We start from the raw sequence: 20,445 nt of genomic DNA on the forward strand, positions 1-20,445 counted from the left end.
AGAGGGAAAAAGAAGCATACAAGGGAGAGCAACACGAGGGAGGAGAAGCATGTGAGCGATAAAGCAACACGGAGCAGATGGATGGAAGGTAGCTTGGTGGGGAGAAGCCAGAGACAGAGAGCTTGCATCTTGAGGGAGACAGCAACACGGAATGCACGTGGTGGGTATCTGGCGGTGCAAAGGAAACAAAGGAAAGATGAAGAAAACGCACGCACTCTCATGGTGTGCTTAAGCAAAAAATAAAGAAGTAGTTCCATAAAAATGAGAACTGGTAGGATAGAAGCCAGCCAATCAAAGAAATGGTAAGCAAATGAGAGTGACAATTAAGCCAACCAATGATAAGCAATGGGCAGGCAGTAAGTTCTTGGTAAGCCCACAATAAGTTTTTTTCAACCAGACTTGCACTGTTTGACAGGCTCTAGCCAAACATTGGGAGCTTGGAACAGAAAGAGAAGGTGAGAGAAGGGGTGACACTGGCAGTTACGTGGAGGATGTGAAAACCATGAAATGATCCCAGAATAAGTAGGGATGCAGGGACATCAGAGGCAAAAGGACACCAGGGTCAAGTTTGCCGCATGTGCTGTTATTGTACATGGTCCCATCCCACAGTGGCTGTAACTCCTTAAGGGTAGGACAGACATGGCTGGGATACCCCATACGGTGAAGATGTGGGCGATTAGAGAAGACTCACAGTTTATTCAAAGCTAAGTTTCTGTGAGAAATAAAAAAATGTCCTTCCTACTGTGCTTATTACTCATTTTAACATTAGTTATTAACAGTTAAAAACTGTTAATGTGCCTGTGTGTCTTCTGTTGGCAATGCCGATGAGTGAGGCAGAGGGCTATGAGTTGAGGAGGATGGCAGAGTGTACTCAGGGGCTTTATTAACTCCCTTTCCTCCTCTATCAACGCATAGTTTCTCTTTGCCCATCCAAGTGCCGTTTCAATGTCATTTGCTTGTGTGCTACTAAAGGGATACTATTCTGTGTCATGTAACAGAAGAGAGTGCCTCACTTTCTCATTACTGTCAGGATCAGCGACCTCAGTTCAATAGACATGTGGTAGGAAAAATGACTACCTAAGAAGATTGTTAAAGATGTGTGTTATATGTGCTCCTTCAGAATAAATCACCAGTTTATCAATAGTTGATTTCCTTAGAAGTGCCACCATCTTATCTTCAGCAGAATAGGAGAAAATAGATGAGAAGACTTGGAAAGGGCCGTCATTTAAATATGTGGACCTGGCCCTTCTTGACCAACACTAGACTCCCCGGATTAAACAATAAATATTATTTTGTGATGCTGTTTTAGTGATAACGTTCAAACCCCTTTTCTACAGGTTAACACGTACAGGTTTTTCTGTGCCCACAACCATCAGGTCTTAAAAGTCCAGTCCCCTAGCCAAGTAAATCAATCCATGTTTAACAATATTTACAATTTCTGAGTAAATCTCCCAAAGGCACATCCTGTTTGCTCTCATATTTCTCGAAAGTCAAGTCATTCATGTAATCCCTGTGGGCACTCTCTTTCTGAAGGATCAGAGGGGAGAGTAGTATCCTGTTAGGAACAACACAAAAGCAACAAAAAAACACAGCTAGAAGTGTTGAGAATAGCCACTGAAAATGAAAAATGTACCATCCTAAACTTATTCAAGACATGACACTATCTCCAAGTGAACTTGGGGATAAATGTTCAAAAACAGTTAATCAGGTGAAGAAATTTAAAAAAAAAAATTTTTTTGAGAAGTAAAACTAAATGTGTCTTCTAGTAATGAAATAAAAGTAACCTAATACTGACCAAGATGACAGAATCACCAATTGAAGCATCCTCGCTGATGACCGCACTGTACATCTGCTGGTTAAATTTGGGCGCGTTGTCATTGACGTCGGTTAAGTTGATGTTCACCGTTGTGACTGCACTTAGAGGCGGCACACCCCCATCTTTTGCTTCCACTACCAGATAGAAATCTCTGCATGCCTCATAGTCTAGTGTTTCAAAAACTGAAATTACACCTAAAAAGTTTGGAAGACAGAAACTGTTTAGTTGAAATGCTGATTTTCTATGGTATGCATTTTTTCCAATAAGACACAAATTTTGTAACGAGGGCTTAGATTACTATAAATTTAGCACAAAACTTGAAAGGCGCAATTTGTGCAGGTGCAAAAATCATAGGCTTGGCTCACCTCGTTTCTAACATCATGACCATCCACACATCAGTTTCATACATTAGAGCCGGCGACAGCTATAAGATAACGCTGATGACAGCCTGAGCGGTGGAGAGGGGTTTGGGTAATACGAAGGAACAGAAGTCTTAATGAGAAACATCATTTCAACACCACTATCTTCTCTGTTCTTTTGATATTCCCTTCGCAGATTCCAGCCTCCTGAATAAAATATGATGTATTGAGAAGCAAGTCTGATTAAGGTGAGCGAATTCATACACATAAGGCTGCCACGGCCTGTGAAGAATAACACTAGCAGAGCAGATGGAGACTTGCCAAGGGTTATTGTGCTTCCAGAATAAGAATTCTTCAATATAATATATCAGGGCTAAGGCAATGGCCTCTGCGGAATATCTGTTACCAGTTGGATGCTCTTGTGAAGGTCACATGATTAGATGAGTGGAATTCAGATATTTATTACTGCATAGATAAAGGTTTTCCTTATCAAATCTCTCCTGTATATTGTTTATAAGGCAAAAAAGGGGATACTCTGATGGAATCATCTGCCCCAGTCATAGGGCGGGGATGATATGGAAGATGCAAGGAATGGCACCACATGACACAAATAATTTTGAATTTGTAAATAGTATTTTAATGTATCAAAAGTATTCTTTGTAGCACTCTTTACACATGGCATGCCACAACACAGCACCGAATGTTCCCCATATATCCCGGGTATCTCAAAAATGAGGGAATATGGAAAGGGCTGATACCACCAAGCATTACTTTATTGAGAACGCGCCCTCAGTCTCCTCCCCGATCGTCCTCTGGGAGGCAAACAAGGCAGTGTAGCGTGGACAGGTTATCTCCATTATAACGAATCACAAACGAGAGAAAGCCCAGGCAGTAGCGACCCTTGAACAGGAGATCAGTGACCTGGAAGGGGCTCAGGGGCAGGACCCCTCTGACAAAAACGCGCCTCTCTGCCACTCAACATACAATATATGAAGTCGGCGATAAGGCCGGCAATCTCCTGGCCTGGCTCGACAAGCGAGAGAAGGCCGACAGGTGGATTGCGGAGCTTGAGCTTCCCACTGGTGATGTTATCACAAAGCCCCAAGACATAGTAGACCTTCTAGCGCGACACTATGCACAGGTTTACACCTCAGCGCTTACCATAACAGAGGAGGAGGCGACGGAATTCCTACGTGATATTCAGCTTCCCAAGCTCACAGAAAAGGAGTCCCACTCACTGGAGATGGAACTCTCCACCGAAGAAATAGCAATTGGAAAACTCCAGTCAGGAAAGGCATTAGGCCCTAACGGTATCCCAATAGAGTGGTACAAACTAAATACGACGACACTTACACCCCACCTGGTGGCTATGTATCAGGCCAGCTTGGATAGAGGGAAACTCCCCTGGGACCAACGGACGGCGACGATAGAGGCCATCCACAAACCCAGTAAGCCTTCCCGAGAATGTGCCTCCTACAGACCAATATCTTTGATCAACGCCGAGGCCAAAATATTAGCTAAAACCCTAGCCACCAGACTTACACCACATTTGGCCACGTTAATACACCCAGACAAATCAGGGTTTATGCCAGGACGAAATATGGCTCTAAATTTGAGATGCCTACATGGCGTGCTGGGCCATAAACATACTGTTCAAGAAGATGCGATTGTTCTGTCCCTTGACGCACAAATGGCCTTTGACAGGGTCGAATGGCCATTCCTCTTCGCTGTCCTTATTAAGATGGGGTTTGGACCTAAATTCAGCTCATGGATTAGGCTACTGTATGCCTCTCCCATGGCACATGTAGTAGCCAACGGCAGCCACGGCCCGTGGAGGGAGTTCCGTGGGGCGGTAAGGCGGGGCGGGGGGTTCTAAAAACCGGAATATGGATAATTTCAGGTAAGTAAACAGTTAAATAAATAAAACGAATTTTTTGGCGCACGCTGCATCGCATTTTGCGATGCAGGGCGCGCTACGAAATTCGTTTTATTTATTTAATTGTTTACTTACCTGCAATTATCCATATTCCGGTTTTTAGAACATCCCACCCTGCCCCTCCCCCGCCTTACCGCCCCACGGAACTCCCTCCACGGGCCGCGGCTGGCCAACGAGCATATCTCCAGGGAGTTCCCACTACATCGAGGCACGAGATAGGGCTGCCCTTTATCGCTGCTCCTCTTTGCCCTTATACTAGAGCCCTTAGCGGCCTGGATAAGACAAGACCCGGTCATTCGTGGACTGCGCTGGACAGAGAGCTATGAGGATCGAATATCCCTCTACACAGACAATGTTCTCCTCTATATGGCCTCTCCCCGGCATTCCCTTTCATTTCTATTAGATATATTTAGCTCGTATGGCAGACATGCAGGGTATACGATCAATTGTACTAAATCGGTCCTATATATACTGCAAGGGCCTCCACCAGTACTGCCAGCGGACTGTGATGTAACAATAGTAAGGGACACTTTCAAATACATAGGAATCCATATCACCCATGACCCGGAGGTCTTTATGACTTTAAATCTTCAAGCCCCCTTGCAACGACTGCAAAGAGACACAAAACATTGGCAATCACTGCCTCTGACGCTCCTGGGAAGGGCAGCACTTTTTAAGATGATGGCACTCCATAGGTTTCTGTAGCAAAACACGCACTTCTTGGTTCCTCAATCGTACTTTCGGGCCATAGAAACGGAGGTCACCAAACTCCTCTAGGATAATAAACCGGCCCGCATAGCTATGACAAAATCGTTCAGAACCTGGTACAATGGTGGCATCGCACTTCCCAATATACAGACGTATTATTGGGCGTACCAATTGACTGTAATCAACCAATGGCTACATATCCCCATACAGACCCTGATTGCGGCCTTGATAGATTTGAGTTGGGTGAGGAAGGACTTCTTCGTGCACTCTATAACAAGACACGGGCCCTGACAGGCCCAACGAACCACACACTTCAGATATGGAACATAGAGTGCAAAAAACTGGGATGGTACAACAAGATCACACTAGCAACGTCCCTATGGGTCACGGACAAACTAGGCCGGTTGGGAAAGGCTTCAAGCGCTGGGATGATATAGGAATCTCTAAGGTGGGAGATCTCTGGGCACGAGGACGGGTGATCCCCTCCACCCAGATACAAGAACAGTACGAGATGGCACCCACGGAACAATTCCGCTATCACCAGATCCGAAATGCCCTGGAGACAGTAATCCCCTCTGACACCACACCGCCCGAAGCCTCACCACTGGAGGACAGATTACTGACCGATCATATACACACTAAAGCAATTTCAATGACATATATCGAAAAATCATTAATAACATGCCTGACCCCATGCAAAGGTTGCGAGATAAATGGGGGGAGTAGGTTGGCGACCTAGACGACACTGATGGCAAGAAGTACTAGCATCACCCAGAGAGGTAGCAATTACGTCTAAGCTACGCCTTGTACAGCTCAAAATCCTCCACAGAATCTATCACACTAGAGTCACTCTCTACAGGACAGGCAAAGCCGATGCCCACTTCTGCCTGCGACAATGTGGGGCGCTTGGTACCTTCTTCCAAACACTCTGGGTCTGCCCGGCCATAATGGAATACTGGAAATCTGTCATGGCCACAATTACGAGAGTAAGCGGGAACCCAGTCCCTCCAGAACCCAAACGTTGCCTGTTAAACATCTGGGAAGCAACGGACATTACCGCCACGGCGCAGACATGGGCGACACTAGGGATGATGCTGGCAAAAAGGAACATAGCCCAACATTGGGGGGTAGCTGCCACCCCCACACGCAGCATGGTGCAAAGATATGGTCATGGCGGCGGAAAAAACAGTTTATGTACGAAGGGGTTGCCCCAAAAAGTGGATAATACTGTGGGGAGGCTGGACCACCTATAAGGGGGGAATATGCGCATTACCAACAGTGACTAATGACCTAGAAATGCATTACCAGCAATACCTGTGCGAAAGTATGTATGCGCAGCACGATACCAGCAATGTCATAACAACGATAACGAGTGATGAATACGAAAAGACTGTATACGTACACTGTGTATTCTGTAACCGAACAACTTAACTATGCCATTTATGTTTTAAATAAAAAGAATTAAAAAAAAAAAGTATTCTTTGTATTTAGTAAACAGTGGTGCTATTTAAATTTTTGGGTCATAAAACCTGCCAGCAGCACCCATTGATGGAAATATCAGCGTTAACATGTAAAGCGCATTAAGTGGCGCAACTTTCTGCTGATATTAAGAACTGCACACCCTCCCAAAGGGACGTAAAGCTTTAACACTTTTTATATGTATATTTTGCTTTATTAATTTAGTAGTATTTTTATGATTCTGGAGGGGCTGTGCAATAGACTGTATAGTCAATAATATATAATCCAAATAACCATAGTTTTAAAGGTAAATCGATCAATTCTGTTGCTGTAAAAAGACTATTATGATCGGTTGCTGTTTTTGGAGACTACCCTAGTTTCCCATGGCCCTGCACTAATTGATTAGTATTCCAAACAGTATAGGTGTAGGACAGACTTCTCCCTGGCTGGGGCATGTAGCTCCACTCATGAGAGAACTTGGACAAAATACCTAGCTAAGTGTCACTAATGTTAATCAACTGAGGAAGTCAATTTCTAAGTTTCTGAGGTTTCCAACCCACAGAGAAGCACCCGAGTGCCACTCCTCTGTGCCACAGATCGAGAGCGATGTATCTGTGTACCAATGTTTATGGAATGGCAAAATCTGCCCAATTTATGTTGTTCAGGAAGGCTCAAGAAATGTGATCTCTTTTGTGACAATCATAAGCGAGAGATAATAAATTAAGCAGCAAAGCCTGCAAATTGAGGTTCTACCTATAGGAAATGGTCTAGAATTTGGTATGTGTATGTTATGGTATCAGTGGTGGCTGCTCCAATTTTGGGGTGGTGGGGCAACATGGACGCGGGGTGCAGGATTGAGGGCAAAATCATTTTGTAATGCCAATTACCTGCTCCTGCGCCCGCCACCTCAGTGCTCCTCTCCTGACGCAGGTCACGCTGCACAGGCTTCCAAGGGGCAATCACAGCGCTGTTCTCTTGCTGAAAATACCAGCATGAGAGCAGCACCGTGATTGGCCTGAGTGGGCCTACTTGACGCTCACTCAGGCCCAGGGAGCCTGGGGGCTTCCTCCAACCCAGCTATTGCAACACAGCTGGGTTGGAGAAACATGAGTGTGCATGTCTGTGTGGCTGGCCAAACTGGCATGGGCACTTACAAGTGCCCAACACTCCTCCCTAAAGCGTGACACTCAGCAGGATGGCCACGCCCTAGCCTCAGCTGGCAGTAATGAAAAATAACATTATTTCATTATCATTTTATTTTTCAGTCGGGCGATGCTTCTTCGCCATAGCTGAGGAGCCGCCCCGGTATGGTATGGTTTGTTGTTGACAGTGTCTAACACAATTCTGAACGTGCCATCAGTAGTGCTGAACAAAAAAAGGCTCTGTTGTGAATTGCCAATTCCACTCTAGCAAAGAAAGAATGGATGGATAAGCAGAGCCCAAACCTAAAACAGAATGGGACACAAACTCTTCTGAGGCTCTTTACAACTAATGGAAGAACTCAAATAGTGTGTGTGACTTGCAGAGTAGAACATATTGGAATAATACTTCTCTGCCGCCCATCAATAGCTGCAACATCATCTCTTGCAAACACTGGCAGCCATTTAAATATTGGGTATTGGGGTTGTAGAACGTTAACTCTTATAGAAGTCAATTTTTGGTTCAGCACACACTTTTCACTTACAATAGTACAAAATATATATTTCCTGCATATGTGTGTTGCAACTGACTCTATAAACGTCAGCACTATAATGCTCGGAATGTGACATAAGAATTCTGCTTTCACCAAGGTACACAGCGAAGTCCTGCATAAGACCTTCAGCAACCAAGACAGAGGAGGATTTGAGGCAGTGCTTAATTTGAGCCAGTGGTTTCAGGTGCTCAGCACTGGCACTTAATCATCAACCCTGGCACTTTTCATGAGCACCAGTCAAGGACACATTCATTTACGGGGAGATTGTGTTTTGCCCACAATCTTGAGACGTTGAGCCGACGCAGAGACCTGGTTCCCCAACTCACAAGTCGGCAGCTCTGGCCATTATGCCACATCCGCTACCCACTTTCATGGTTAGTGGTTGGTTATGTTTTAGGTGGCACTAACTGGATAAACGGACTGGTGGAATCTGCCTCCTGACGAGAGCCCCGGCACTATTTCTTTTTACAAATTAACCACTGATTTGAGGTTCTTCTGCCTGTACAGAAGGATAGAAATTGCAATAAAACAAAAGACGAGTATGTGCTCTTACTGGAAACTGTGTAGGAAGAATATTCTGCAGAATATACTTTTTTTACAGAAATACATTGAAATACCTTTTTCATTTTTATTACTCTTGGCGGTAATTTGTTATGGAACGCATTTAGATAAGTTATTCTGCATACCAGAGCTAAATCACTAGTACAGAATTTTAACAGGATTCAGATTAGCATGCCCTTGAGGGAGCACACAGACTTTAGTGAATGTGTGTTTTAAGTCCTTAATGTTGGAGGCATGGCGAAAGAGAAGCAGTCGTAGTGCAAATGCATGCTTCTTTAATTATGAGATATAACCCTGCATTCCTGATCTGTCTCTAAAGTTATGCACACATGTTACTTCAATTAAGCTTATTTTCCACAGGCTGGATTGTGTCTCAGCGCCTGGATATCCTCACGTGTGATCAGCCACGCTATACAAATCCAGATCGATTGATTGATTGAATAAAGTTTCAGCGTCACTCGTTAAATGTAGTGCTAATTTTGCAAACCTGTTTTTGGATTGATCCTGAATTTGCCTTGTTCATTCCCGGACCTCACACTGTACGTAATCTCTGCGTTTGAGCCAATATCCTTGCTCGCTGCAAACACGGTCAGCACCTCGATGCCTGGAGATGTGTCTTCTGCCACAGTAACAAGATAGTCTCTTCGTTCAAACACGGGAGGGTTGTCGTTGATGTCCAGCACAGTGATGGTAACCACCGCCAAGGAAGACAGCATGAGCATGGGACTGAGGTCTGAAGCCTTCACCGTGATGTTGTACGATGCCTGCAACTCTCTGTCCAATGGCTGCTCCAGCATGATGATGCCTGATGTCTGGTCCACAGAAAAATGTCCGTCTGAAGAATCCACCAAAGAGTAGATCACTTTCCTGTTGATACCTGAGATGGACAAAATTAAATTTTATTAATTTCATAACAACTATTGTATCTATTTAGCATATGTTCATGTGCAACTCTAGAGGGAAGATTGTGTGGTGATGCAAAGATTGTGGACAACCACAAAAGCAACACAATCTTAGATGATAAGTGTGACTCCTCTCCTGTAGGTCATTAGGGGCACTGACTCTAGTCCTGAACTTTTTATGTACAAATCATGATTCCAGATATGCTATTCTACGTAGTTCAATAGAAGCAAAACAAGATTACAACACACGGAGTGCATTAAGTTGTCAAACGTAAGTCCTGACCTGGAAATAGTGTCTGGAATGACCAAGAAAGATGTGGTTACCCTACATGTGCTTAAAATAAATGCATATAACATAAGTCTCTGTAATAACAAGGTCCGCACAATGGAGTCTAACACATGGAACTCATATTGATAATTTGTAAAAGCTACAAGGTGATGATAGACCAATTTAATGGACCATGAACATACTGGAGATAATTGAAAAGAGCAAGAGTAACTAGACACCACGAGTCTTCTGAAAGAGTGTAGCACAAACACATGGCTCTGTTGAGGTTTATTATGTTTGCTTGAGTATTTATAGTTTGCAAATAAGCTGTAAACCACCATGAACTATCAGCAATGTACCTGTACCAAATATTATGTTCTAGTATTGCTTTATTGAGAATGCGTAGGAGGATGAAGGGCAAATTTGTTGCAATTCAATACTGCTCTGGTGAGTCCTAATCTGGTGGTAGTAAATTAACAAAAATGCAAGGGAGGAGGTACAGGAATATCACAAAGAACTCATGTTACACTGAAGGGCGGGGCAAGCATGGATCTACCTCAACCACAGCAAAGGGGACAGCGCAATAAGGATGAAAAACAACATCTTGAGGATTTGTCTGTTAAGATGCTTGTATGTCAAGATACCGATACAGAAATATTGTCTCCTACGTATCTTTTATAAAAAATATAATCTCATTGGGTGTAGATTTTTTATTACTAATTCCAAATGGGTGATATTTTTGCAGGCAATATTTAGGACTCAAATGCATGCCATACTATACTCTTCCAACACTATTCTTGTACCAAACCATTCGGCTACAGCAAATGAGATAATATGAAGATAAAAAGGCCCAAAGATTGACTTTACAATTAATAAGTACCTAGAGAAAGAAAATGTATTAAATAATATGCACTTAGACTATATGTACATCATCCTTTGATGCCTCATACTACGGGAAGAAGGAATCATTGCAACATTTAGCATAGAAACCATACATTCTAATCTGCCAGCGAGGTCTAGAAGGCCGTAGTCTGCAATGAAATAGGAAGATCCCCTCTTTCCACCTCCACGACATCTCTCGTGTGAGGTGGGAGTCCCATGTTGTGTGTGATCATGGCTGCACTTGTCCTTGGTGGGGACGACAGAGCAGGGGTGCATTTGTTATTATTACCTCAACTGCAGCACGGTCTCATCACCATTAAACTGTGACTATTTTTAACCATGAGTTAAGAAATTCATCATACAGAGAACATGTATATCAACAGGTAGCCACGAGACAGGCATTTTTAGATGCCAAGATTTTTTAAAGCATCATTCAACCTCCTCTCATTGCCCACTGCAAGTACCAGTTAATACCTGGAGCTATGTTTTTGTGTCACATAATGGTAAACATAATTTAGATTGTATAGACCTTTGAATGCGTTGCCTCCTAGCATACTTACCATCCATAACATAAAATGATGTGTCTATTATATTGCTAAATATTACAGCTGGGCCAGCAGCAAGAACTGCAGTACCACAAGTTGTTACTAGATGTCAGTCTTGAGTCAGGAACCAGAACTTGAAGATTCTTTCACAAAGGTGTAGTACCACATGCCATTACTAGATGCCTCTCTTGAGTAAGACTCAAGTCGTTGCTGTACCTTAGGCTGTTACTACATGTCCCTAAGGTCTACTCAGTTAAGACAAACACCACTGCCCCATCATTTTCAGGCTATCAGAGAATAATGATTAGAGCAACTGAATTTAACCTACTTTCTATGAGTCAAATAACTATGTCAGTCCTAGGTTTTGATAGTCGTAAGTCATTAGCGCAGCTCTGAGTGCACCTACTGTATGTTCTGGAAGAAGCAGGTGAAGGCAGAGAAACACATATACATATTGCTAGCCATTGGTACTCAATAAGGACCTTTATTATATTCACCAAACAACATTTTATCTGATTGAAGCTACCAGCATAGTTGCAGCTGACTGGAGAGTCGGGATATCTTCACAGATGAAATTGCACAGTCTGTGAGATTGGCTCTGTTATCAACCAATGATCTATCTAAAATTTATTGTGGAAAATGAGAACATCCTCATAATAGAGAGGAGGTTTGAAAATGTGGTGGGTGGCAGTAGCATAACGAAATTTGATGGGGCCCTCTGCAAAGTACAAGGCGTCCACCTCCACACTCCGTACACTGTAAAGAGGTCTCAAGCCAGGGATTCAGCATGCGAGCACAGTCCCGGAGGGGGGCACCTGGAGCTTGCCACCCTCCCCTCCACTGCGGGCGCTATTGTTACGCCACTGGTGGGTGGTTTCAAAATGCGTAAGGGGACATCAGACTAGCAAAGACTGAAGGGGACTACCCAAAACAAGCTGGAAGCTGAACCAAAGCCAAGTTTTGTGTATTTCTTCTTTTTTTGTTTATTCTGTGTTTTTCTCATCAGCTCTGGCATACAGCTAAAGTTGTCAATAACAAGATTCCAAAAAACGAAAGGGTTTATGCCAAAATCAGGTACCACTGGTTCATGCTAAAATCAGGTAGAATTGACAGTAAATATGTTTGTAAGAAGCTTGTTAGCTCCATCCAAGGAGAGGTCACAAAGAATGTACAGGTCTTATTTAGAGTTTGGCAGGTGGGATAATCCATCACAAATGTGGCAGAGTTCCCATCGCTGTATTACAAGAGCATTAAAGGCCACAACACTAGTGATACAGCATGCATGATATCCACCATTCTGAATGGAGGGTTCCATCAGTCAAATTCTTAGTGACTCCCGAAGTTCTTTACTTTTTGCTTCCAAATGGTGACCAAAATAAAATGTAAAAGTAAAAATAATTACATTTTGATTAATTCATTTCTTTTTTTAGGTGGGTTGGGTTTTATTTCAATAAGTCTTCTCCCTTCTATTTCTCAAAATGGGGGGATGCTTTTGTCTTATCTCAGGCCCTTACACTTCATTTTCCTCTTTAAAGCTCTTGATTGGTGAATTACATTTTTACCTTGCCCATTGGAGATTTTAGGGCTCGCCTGACCCAGCGCATGCGCTGGTCTGGCAAGACTTTTTGTGAGGGATAAAAAAAGTGCTACCACTGTAGCCTAGAGCTACAGTGCATATGCGCGGGCGCGCGCTCCTCACTTTCGCGGCCGCACGGCCGCTTTGATGTTTGATCGCGATCACTTTCCCTTTCGCGATCGCACGGCCGCTTTGATGTTCTCCGTGAGCCAGTTTTTTTTTTCCATGTTTATTACTTCTATGTAGTAATGGTGGCACCTGTGCACCGCCATTACTACAGAGCAGTAATAAACAGAAACAAGCATTGGCATAGCCAATAGGTCTCGCTTTTGGGACCTTATAAGTAGGGGTGGGCGGAATTTGCAAAAGCGACTTTCGCAAATTATCGCGAAAATGTTAAAAATCTCCGCAAACATGCGGAAATATCGCGAAGATGCGGAAGTTTTTTTACCGCCCGTTCGCGGTATTTTCTGCATGGTCGCGGCTCGCCAACTTACCCATGCGGTTGCTCGCGGGCGCGGCCATCTTGTTTTCACTCTTCTCGTGGTGCATGATCGCAAGAAGAAAGACGTAATCGCGCGATGCATGAAGTTACTGCGGGCGCGAACTGTTGCGAGACAGTGCAAATGGCTACCAACAATCCAACATCTCGTGGAGAACGCGACCGGATCGGGAAAACTTGTCGGCGAACGCGGGGATTCAGGTAAGGCAATTGCGCGCGCGCGAGAATGTATTATTTTACAGCGCGAGCAAGAAACAAAATATCGCTATGCTGCGGAATGCGGAAGGTTTTACATTTTCGCGCTCTCCGCGGAACGCGAAAATGTCAAATTATCGCAATTTCCGCGAGCGGAACGGAAATTTAGCCCAGGCCTACTTATAAGTATTTAGTTATGCAACTGTTGCATGGCTAAACACTTATAAGGTCCCAAAAGCGAGACCTATTGGCTATGCCAGTGCTGGTTTCCTTTTGTGTTCAACATTTCTGTTTGTGATTGCAATGTTCTGTCATTCTTTACTAGTGTGATCATATTGGTTAGGAAAATAACTTGCTGACAATGGGTGTATGACTGCAGGTGCGAGGAACATTTTCTGGCGTCTAACTAATGCAGCTCCTATGGGAACGCTCAGAATCAGCCAGCACAATGCTAGAGTGCCCTCTGATGCCCCTCAGAGATATTGGATCAATATCAACCATTTGGAACACTGCTTTTGTAGTCCTATGTGTCCTTTTGCATGTGGAAGCAAGCAGAAAAGTAGGGAATACTTTATTAAGAAAGGAAAGAGAAGAAAGCAGTCCCAGCTGGTGACAGAAGTGGCAAACCTGGGCACACAAGCCATGGCATTGCTTGTTCCATTTCCTTTCAGGAGAACCACATACAGGGTTCGGCAATATGCTGGCAGGAGGCTCTGCTGCTTGGGCAATGTCCAGGAAAGAGCCATGTCATCTGCTGCTATCAGTGCCCATCATCTATGCCAGTGGTTGTTAATATTTTTACTTCTGTGGACCAGGCCCAGACTGGCTACCAGTTTTTGCTGGGGTGGCAGGGTGGGGTCAAGGTTCACATCATGACAATCATGATTTTCATTTTAATGGAATGTTTGGACCTTTTCTAATTTTATTGTCCACACTATATTCTGATTGATGCACTTGCACTGCTCCCATGAATCAATTTGAGGATATTGACTTAAGTTTTTAGCGTCAAATTTCAAATTCCTTCGCATTTAAAGTAGTCACGAACACCTTGAGTAGACGTCATGGACCCACAGCAGTCTCAGGACCACTGATCTATGCTGTTCTTGAGTCTATTGTTCACCTATCTTCCCTGGTGAAGAGGCTTTAACTATGCCATGCATCTAGCCAGCTGTGAGCACAGGTATGTTCTGTCTATATTCACTTGTATTTTCTTTGTAAAATGTTTGTGCTTTGGCTCAGTTAACGCAAAAACATACTGTATGTCATATCAAACAAGTTCTTGATTATACATGTATTTGATCATGTATTAATGGACAAAGAAAGTCACTTATAGCACTCATCTGATATGTAGCCCTTTATTTCTTGATATAACATTACTTGGGAGTGTTATTATGACACCAAACTAAATGGACGGCGTTTCTATCTCCCCAGTTAATTTTGATTATTATAAAGGCTCATAACTAATTGATATTATTAGAACCTAATGCCACAAACATTAATTTATTGTCTTCACTTCCTAATGGAAGAGATATCACTGATTTTTCATTTTCTCTGGGTCATACCTCTGGTGACAGCCATTGTGCTGATAACTCTGGTAGCCGTGTGCTGTAAGTCCATGACTCAGGAGTAGTGATATTAGTGAAAGACATTACCCACAATATATACATGCAACCGCATTTGTTTTAGAAAACAGATTTTAAGTAAGTTGAACTCAACCCCATTGGGAATCAATCGATTTCTAACTAGTTTTCCCACCAAAAAAAGGAATAGAAGTAATAATAAAAATCGCTGTTTAGCTCTTGGTGCATAAATTATCTTGGAGTAAAATGTGCATTGTTGTATCTTTTGTTCAATATGCTGCTGTCAGAATGAATGGTTTACTTTTTCTTTTTACTGCCAGACTGTCATTTTCTATCAATGACATTTTTTAAGTAAAATTAACAGCATTGGTCAGAATTATCCAACATTATGATACAGTGAGGCAAATGCTAACCTCTGTAGTATAAGGATCATTTCCGTGTTACCCTGTCCAACATAGGTGTGGTGAACCATACGAACGAATGAATTGTCGGGGGATTGGCAGCCACCTATAAACGGTGGGAGGGCTGGCTACAAGATGTGTGGGGTTAACGAAATAGAAGTAATGTGTGCATACAGAGGGAGCTCTTTTGATCAACAAAGCTAGTGTTTTATATGTAGCACAACAATGGAAAGGGGCAAACGTGGGTGATCTAACAAAGAATATTAAAAAACATTCAGAAATTAATAGCCTGTATTTCACCAACGTATGTGCCTGTTTATTTATTAAACCTAAATACATCACTGAATGATTTGAGAACGATCTATTCATTGTAGAGACAAGATCAAGATGCTTCCAAAAGGCTACTGAGACAAAATATCCAGAGAAGAGAACACAGAGGGAAATTTCCAAAACTCTGAGTTAGGAGATTCTAGTTGGTGGGGTGCCTAGTGCAGGTGATCACAAGTTGTGGTTGTATGTCATGTATTCATTTTCAATCGGGGCATTACAGGTATAGCTTCCTTAAGCTCCAACATTATTGTTACATTCTCTTTGATTTGTAGAGAAACATAAACCAACATGACTCACTTTAGAGTGCTCTCTGTCAAGGTTTGAGTACAGTTGTGAGTCATCCATGAAGAGTGAGTCCTGAAGAGAAAATGAGCAATCCCAGGGCAGTGAACAGGACATGTTTAGGAAGGGGAATGAAGTCATCAGCTCAAGGTCATTGAGACAAGTGTGGAAAATGAAGTAATGCAGCTTAATCCTGAACCTTTGAATCTCTAAGAGCAAAAACATAATTCTATATCTTTCAATACTTTTTTGTTCAATGGCGACCACCACTAATAACAAATCAAGTTACATTTATGTGACACACATCTTCCCCAAAGGGAGGATAAGTAGGTCTCTTCTTTCTTAGTTGATGGACCTTATGGGATTTATCCAACTGCATGTAACCAGTGAACTCCTGACGGCGACTCCTCTATCAGGGAGAGTAGACCCTAACAAGCGTTTATGTCACTTGGGGGCATATCAACAAGGGCGTTATCTCTGCTTTTTTGGCTTTAAAAGCCAAAAAAGCAGAGATAAAACTATTGCCCTATTTACAAGTGGGTGCTAACATGCATTAGCGCATGTTAGCACCCGTTTTCCCGACGCCTCGCTTTGCATCTCTAACGAGATGCAAAGTGGGCGTCACTGGGCAGTACTGCATGTAAATTATCGCTGATGTGCACATTGCGATATTTACAAGGAGGTCCACGCATTTTAGCAGACGTTAGATTTTGAAGAAAACCGCGGTTTTCGCCAAAAACTAATGTCTGCTAAAATGCTGACTTACGTATACTTAACATTGGGGGTGGATTATGCTGATACGACCACAGGGTCGTATCAGCAAGGTTATCGCCGTTTTCCATGGAACATCGCTGGAAAACCAGCGATGTTCCATGGAAAACACAGCTATCGCTGGAATAATTATCGCCATTGCGCTATGCGTTGTTAATACAGCGCTAGCATGGCGATAATATCCAGGGATAGCCGGCGCAAAGAAATTTCACGCTGAGCGTGGCCAGCGATAATTATCGCTGCCGCTTGATAATATGCCCCTTGATTTCTACTGTGTATGCCGTTAGATTACACCCCATCGCGCCTTGATGGACTCAGATCCTTTAGCATGATTGCCTGTATGTGGTGCATGCTGTGGACAGCTTCTCAGCCGCTCGTTGGTGGACTCCATAGAGACCAACACAGTGATCTACAACAATCAGTTAATGTAAATTTCATTTTTATCTCTCATGCCTCTTGAAGCCGTCACATGTGCAGACACAAGAAGAGAAAACAGAGGCACCACATTGGTCACCCAAGCACAACACCAGATCATGAAAAGGCCACACTGCAATTCAGCACTCCACCTAAAAATCACCCCAAAAAGAGATATGGTACCCATCTGCTACGGTGCCTAATCAGGGATATTACGTGACATATAAATGCAAGCACGCAACAATACAAGACAAGAGTAAACGCACTAATGATTAAGACATTTTGAATAACATCGGCTAAAATGAGAATCCGTGCACAAAACCTAAAATTTCAACTACAGCTCCTGGGATAAGGAATGTATTTGAGAAATATCTTCTTTATATGTATGAGAGCACTGGTTAAGCTGTGAACAAATGGGAAATTGAATGCCTTAGAAATATAGGGGCAGATTTACAAGCCCCTTGCGCCACTTTTGCGTCACATTTAACATGGGAAAAGTGACGCAAAAGTGGCGCAAGGGGCTTGTAAATCTGCCCCATAGAGTTCAACATGTTAAGGAAATGTCTGTCTTCCAAAATCCCTGAATGAATGAAAAATGTGAAACAAATAGTACACTCTGAGGCATATCCAGGCTTGCTCAGACCAGTATCATCAGTAGTAACTGCACAATGACTTATGGTAACTTGATTCTAAAATGAAATGACATACAACCTGGAATAGTGAAAATAGGGAAGCTGTAAGGATGCTTCTGCAACAATCTATTGTGCAATAAAGATATAAACTAATTGCTTTATATGTAAATCTTGGGATGAACCATCTCCTCTGTGGACGTCTGAGTTTTCTCAACTGGGTGGATTTCATTGGACAGAGCATGTCATGTCATGTTTGCCAGTGCACTGCATGGAAACACGGTGGAAGAGAGAAGCAATTTTCCACACAATTTCTGTGAGTGTGATGAGTGATGTCTGAAGGTTGTAAGTTTACCCCACATAGAAATTGGGCCTAGGAGTATGTTTTTGGTTTTATGACCCTAGGCTGTAATGCCTTATGACTTGACAATTTTTTATTGCTGAAAATGTAGTTTGTATAATTAAAAACAGCCCAAGTTTTGCCCAAATATTTGACCCAAGAAAAATTAGTAAAAATATATATTTTGGGGCAAAATTGAATCGCCTTATGACACAATTTAGTGAATACATGACAAAATGAATAGATTTGTGACACAAGTTAATAAATATAACAGTATTTGCCAAAGAATTTCTGTCCCAGCATTCTAGCAACAAACAGGGCATTTTCACAAACATGGACAATTACTTTAAACAACAGAGATGTGGGGCTCAAACGATGCCTGTAATAGCCTTTGTTACTTAAAGAACAAAGGGCAACACTCAAGTAAAGATCTATTCAAGAATGCAATCAGTAATTGCTCTTATAGCCATTAAAATTCTCCAAAAAAGGTCTCATAAAAATAATATATAATTGGTCTCTTCTACAACATTAAACCGTACACCCTCAGACTGCCAGCAGTGACATTTCAGTAGGTTAGTAAAAAACACGAGCTTACAGGTTTGCATAGCATCCATTGCCAAAGATGTGAACATTAAAAATGAGGCGCGAGACTCAATGATCTAAAACAAGTACAGTGAATCATAAACTAATTGCAACAAAGTATCTCTGACAGCACAAAAGGGTAAACGAAGACCTTTCCTCATTTTTAATACAGTTAATAAAGCGACACAAAGATGCAATCATTCTTCAGACTATTACAGAGTATGGCTTGCAACTGCTCGGTGGCCAGCCCCGCCCCTCCCCCATGCACAGGCGCATTATACTGCAGCTCTATATGCAGAGATTGTCTCTGCTAATGAGCCCTAAAGGGAAGGAAAATTATGCGTGCCTACGCTTCTTACATAGGCTTGGCTATTTTAGAGCTAATTAAAATAGAACGCTAAAAAACATCACATACATTCCCAATTCGCCAGTTGCTCTTCTCCAGGATCCTGGGAAATTGGGCTACTGAGTAATATTCATGAAAAGCGAAGACACACTAAGTTTTCCTGTAATGGCTGAGAGACATAATGAGGTCCCACTAGATCATTTTGGAGGGAAAGAGGCAGTGGAGATTGGGAAAGAAATATTAAGACCCAATGTCCCAGATGTTGCCGTCTAACCTTCACACATCTGTCAACGTACTGCTCTGACCTGAACAGAAACAGCGAAAATGGTCGCTGAAATCAAAATGGCTGGCCATATGTCTAGATATTGTAATGGCGCGTCAGGGAGCTATCTGAGGTCTACTGTTGGGCTCATGACTGCTTTCTCGCCGGCCAATAAAGTCTCCAGACAAAAATTGTCCACCTGTGTAAAAACAAATAAATGGCACTTTTAATACAATTTTCAGCTAATTTGCATTGTACGGCTGCTTCGCAACACTGCCTGCGTGTCACAGCTGCACTAAAACGGGAGGAATGGCTTCTTACAAGGAAGATGAGGGGAATTCGATATTCAGCATTGTATTTGCAATTATAAAATGACTGGGTAGTATCCAGTTGATTAGCAGATGACCAAACTTTACAACACCCTGCAATAGTGGCTGGCAGAGAATGAGGGTGGAGAGGTGTGGGGGAGAGGGTTGTGGGGGGGGGACACAATATATATTTTTTAAAATAGCACTTATCTCTTCCGCTGGCCGTGTTTCTCCTCCGCTTCTCCGGCAAGTACCGGAACCACCCAGGCTCCCCATAGCCAATCACAATGCTGCAATGCAGTGTTGTAATTGGTCTGAGCACCATGGACGGACGATCAGTGCTCAGATGGGGACTGGGGGCCTGGGAATGTTCACCATCAGGCTGTGTAATGCAGCCTGGTGGGGAACATGCAAAGCGCTAATGACTGTTTGGCCCGTCCCAGACGGCCGACCAAGTAGTCATGCGCACTTCGAGTGTGCAAACCACTCCTCCCCTTGTGCCACCAGCCCCGCCTCGCCATAACTGAGCCCCGAACCTGCAGAAAATTAAATGATAACAACTACATTATTATCACTTTATTTTTCCTGCTCAAAGAGCAGTGGGGCGCAGGTCCTCCGTCTTAGTGGAGGAGCAGCCCCGGACACCCTTGAATATTGCAGTTGTCTAATTGAGGTGGAAAGGATGGTGTTATGAATACAAGGGCCTCATAAGACAGATAGATTCTGTCAATGTTTAATACTATCCCCCAAAACAGTGGAGAGTTTTGGTTAGTGCAGCTGTCCTCGCAATGGAATTAAA

General features: G+C 43.0%; 1 protein-coding gene across 4 annotated transcripts in view; it reads right to left on the bottom strand.

Annotated features, from left to right (window-relative positions):
• The window catches only part of FAT3 (FAT atypical cadherin 3), a 748,816-nt gene that overhangs the window by 120,610 nt on the left and 607,761 nt on the right, over window positions 1-20,445 (bottom strand). For all 4 annotated transcript variants that reach the window (XM_085623129.1, XM_085623130.1, XM_085623128.1 and 1 more), the window contains 2 exons: window positions 9,019-9,408; window positions 1,796-2,010 (listed from right to left, as the gene is read on the bottom strand). In XM_085623129.1, the coding sequence (XP_085479255.1) occupies window positions 1,796-2,010; window positions 9,019-9,408 (605 nt within the window). The remainder of the gene's footprint in view (window positions 1-1,795; window positions 2,011-9,018; window positions 9,409-20,445) is intronic.

The sequence above is a fragment of the Triturus cristatus genome, chromosome 8 (genome assembly GCF_964204655.1).
Source record: "Triturus cristatus chromosome 8, aTriCri1.1, whole genome shotgun sequence".
Lineage (NCBI taxonomy): Eukaryota > Metazoa > Chordata > Amphibia > Caudata > Salamandridae > Triturus > Triturus cristatus.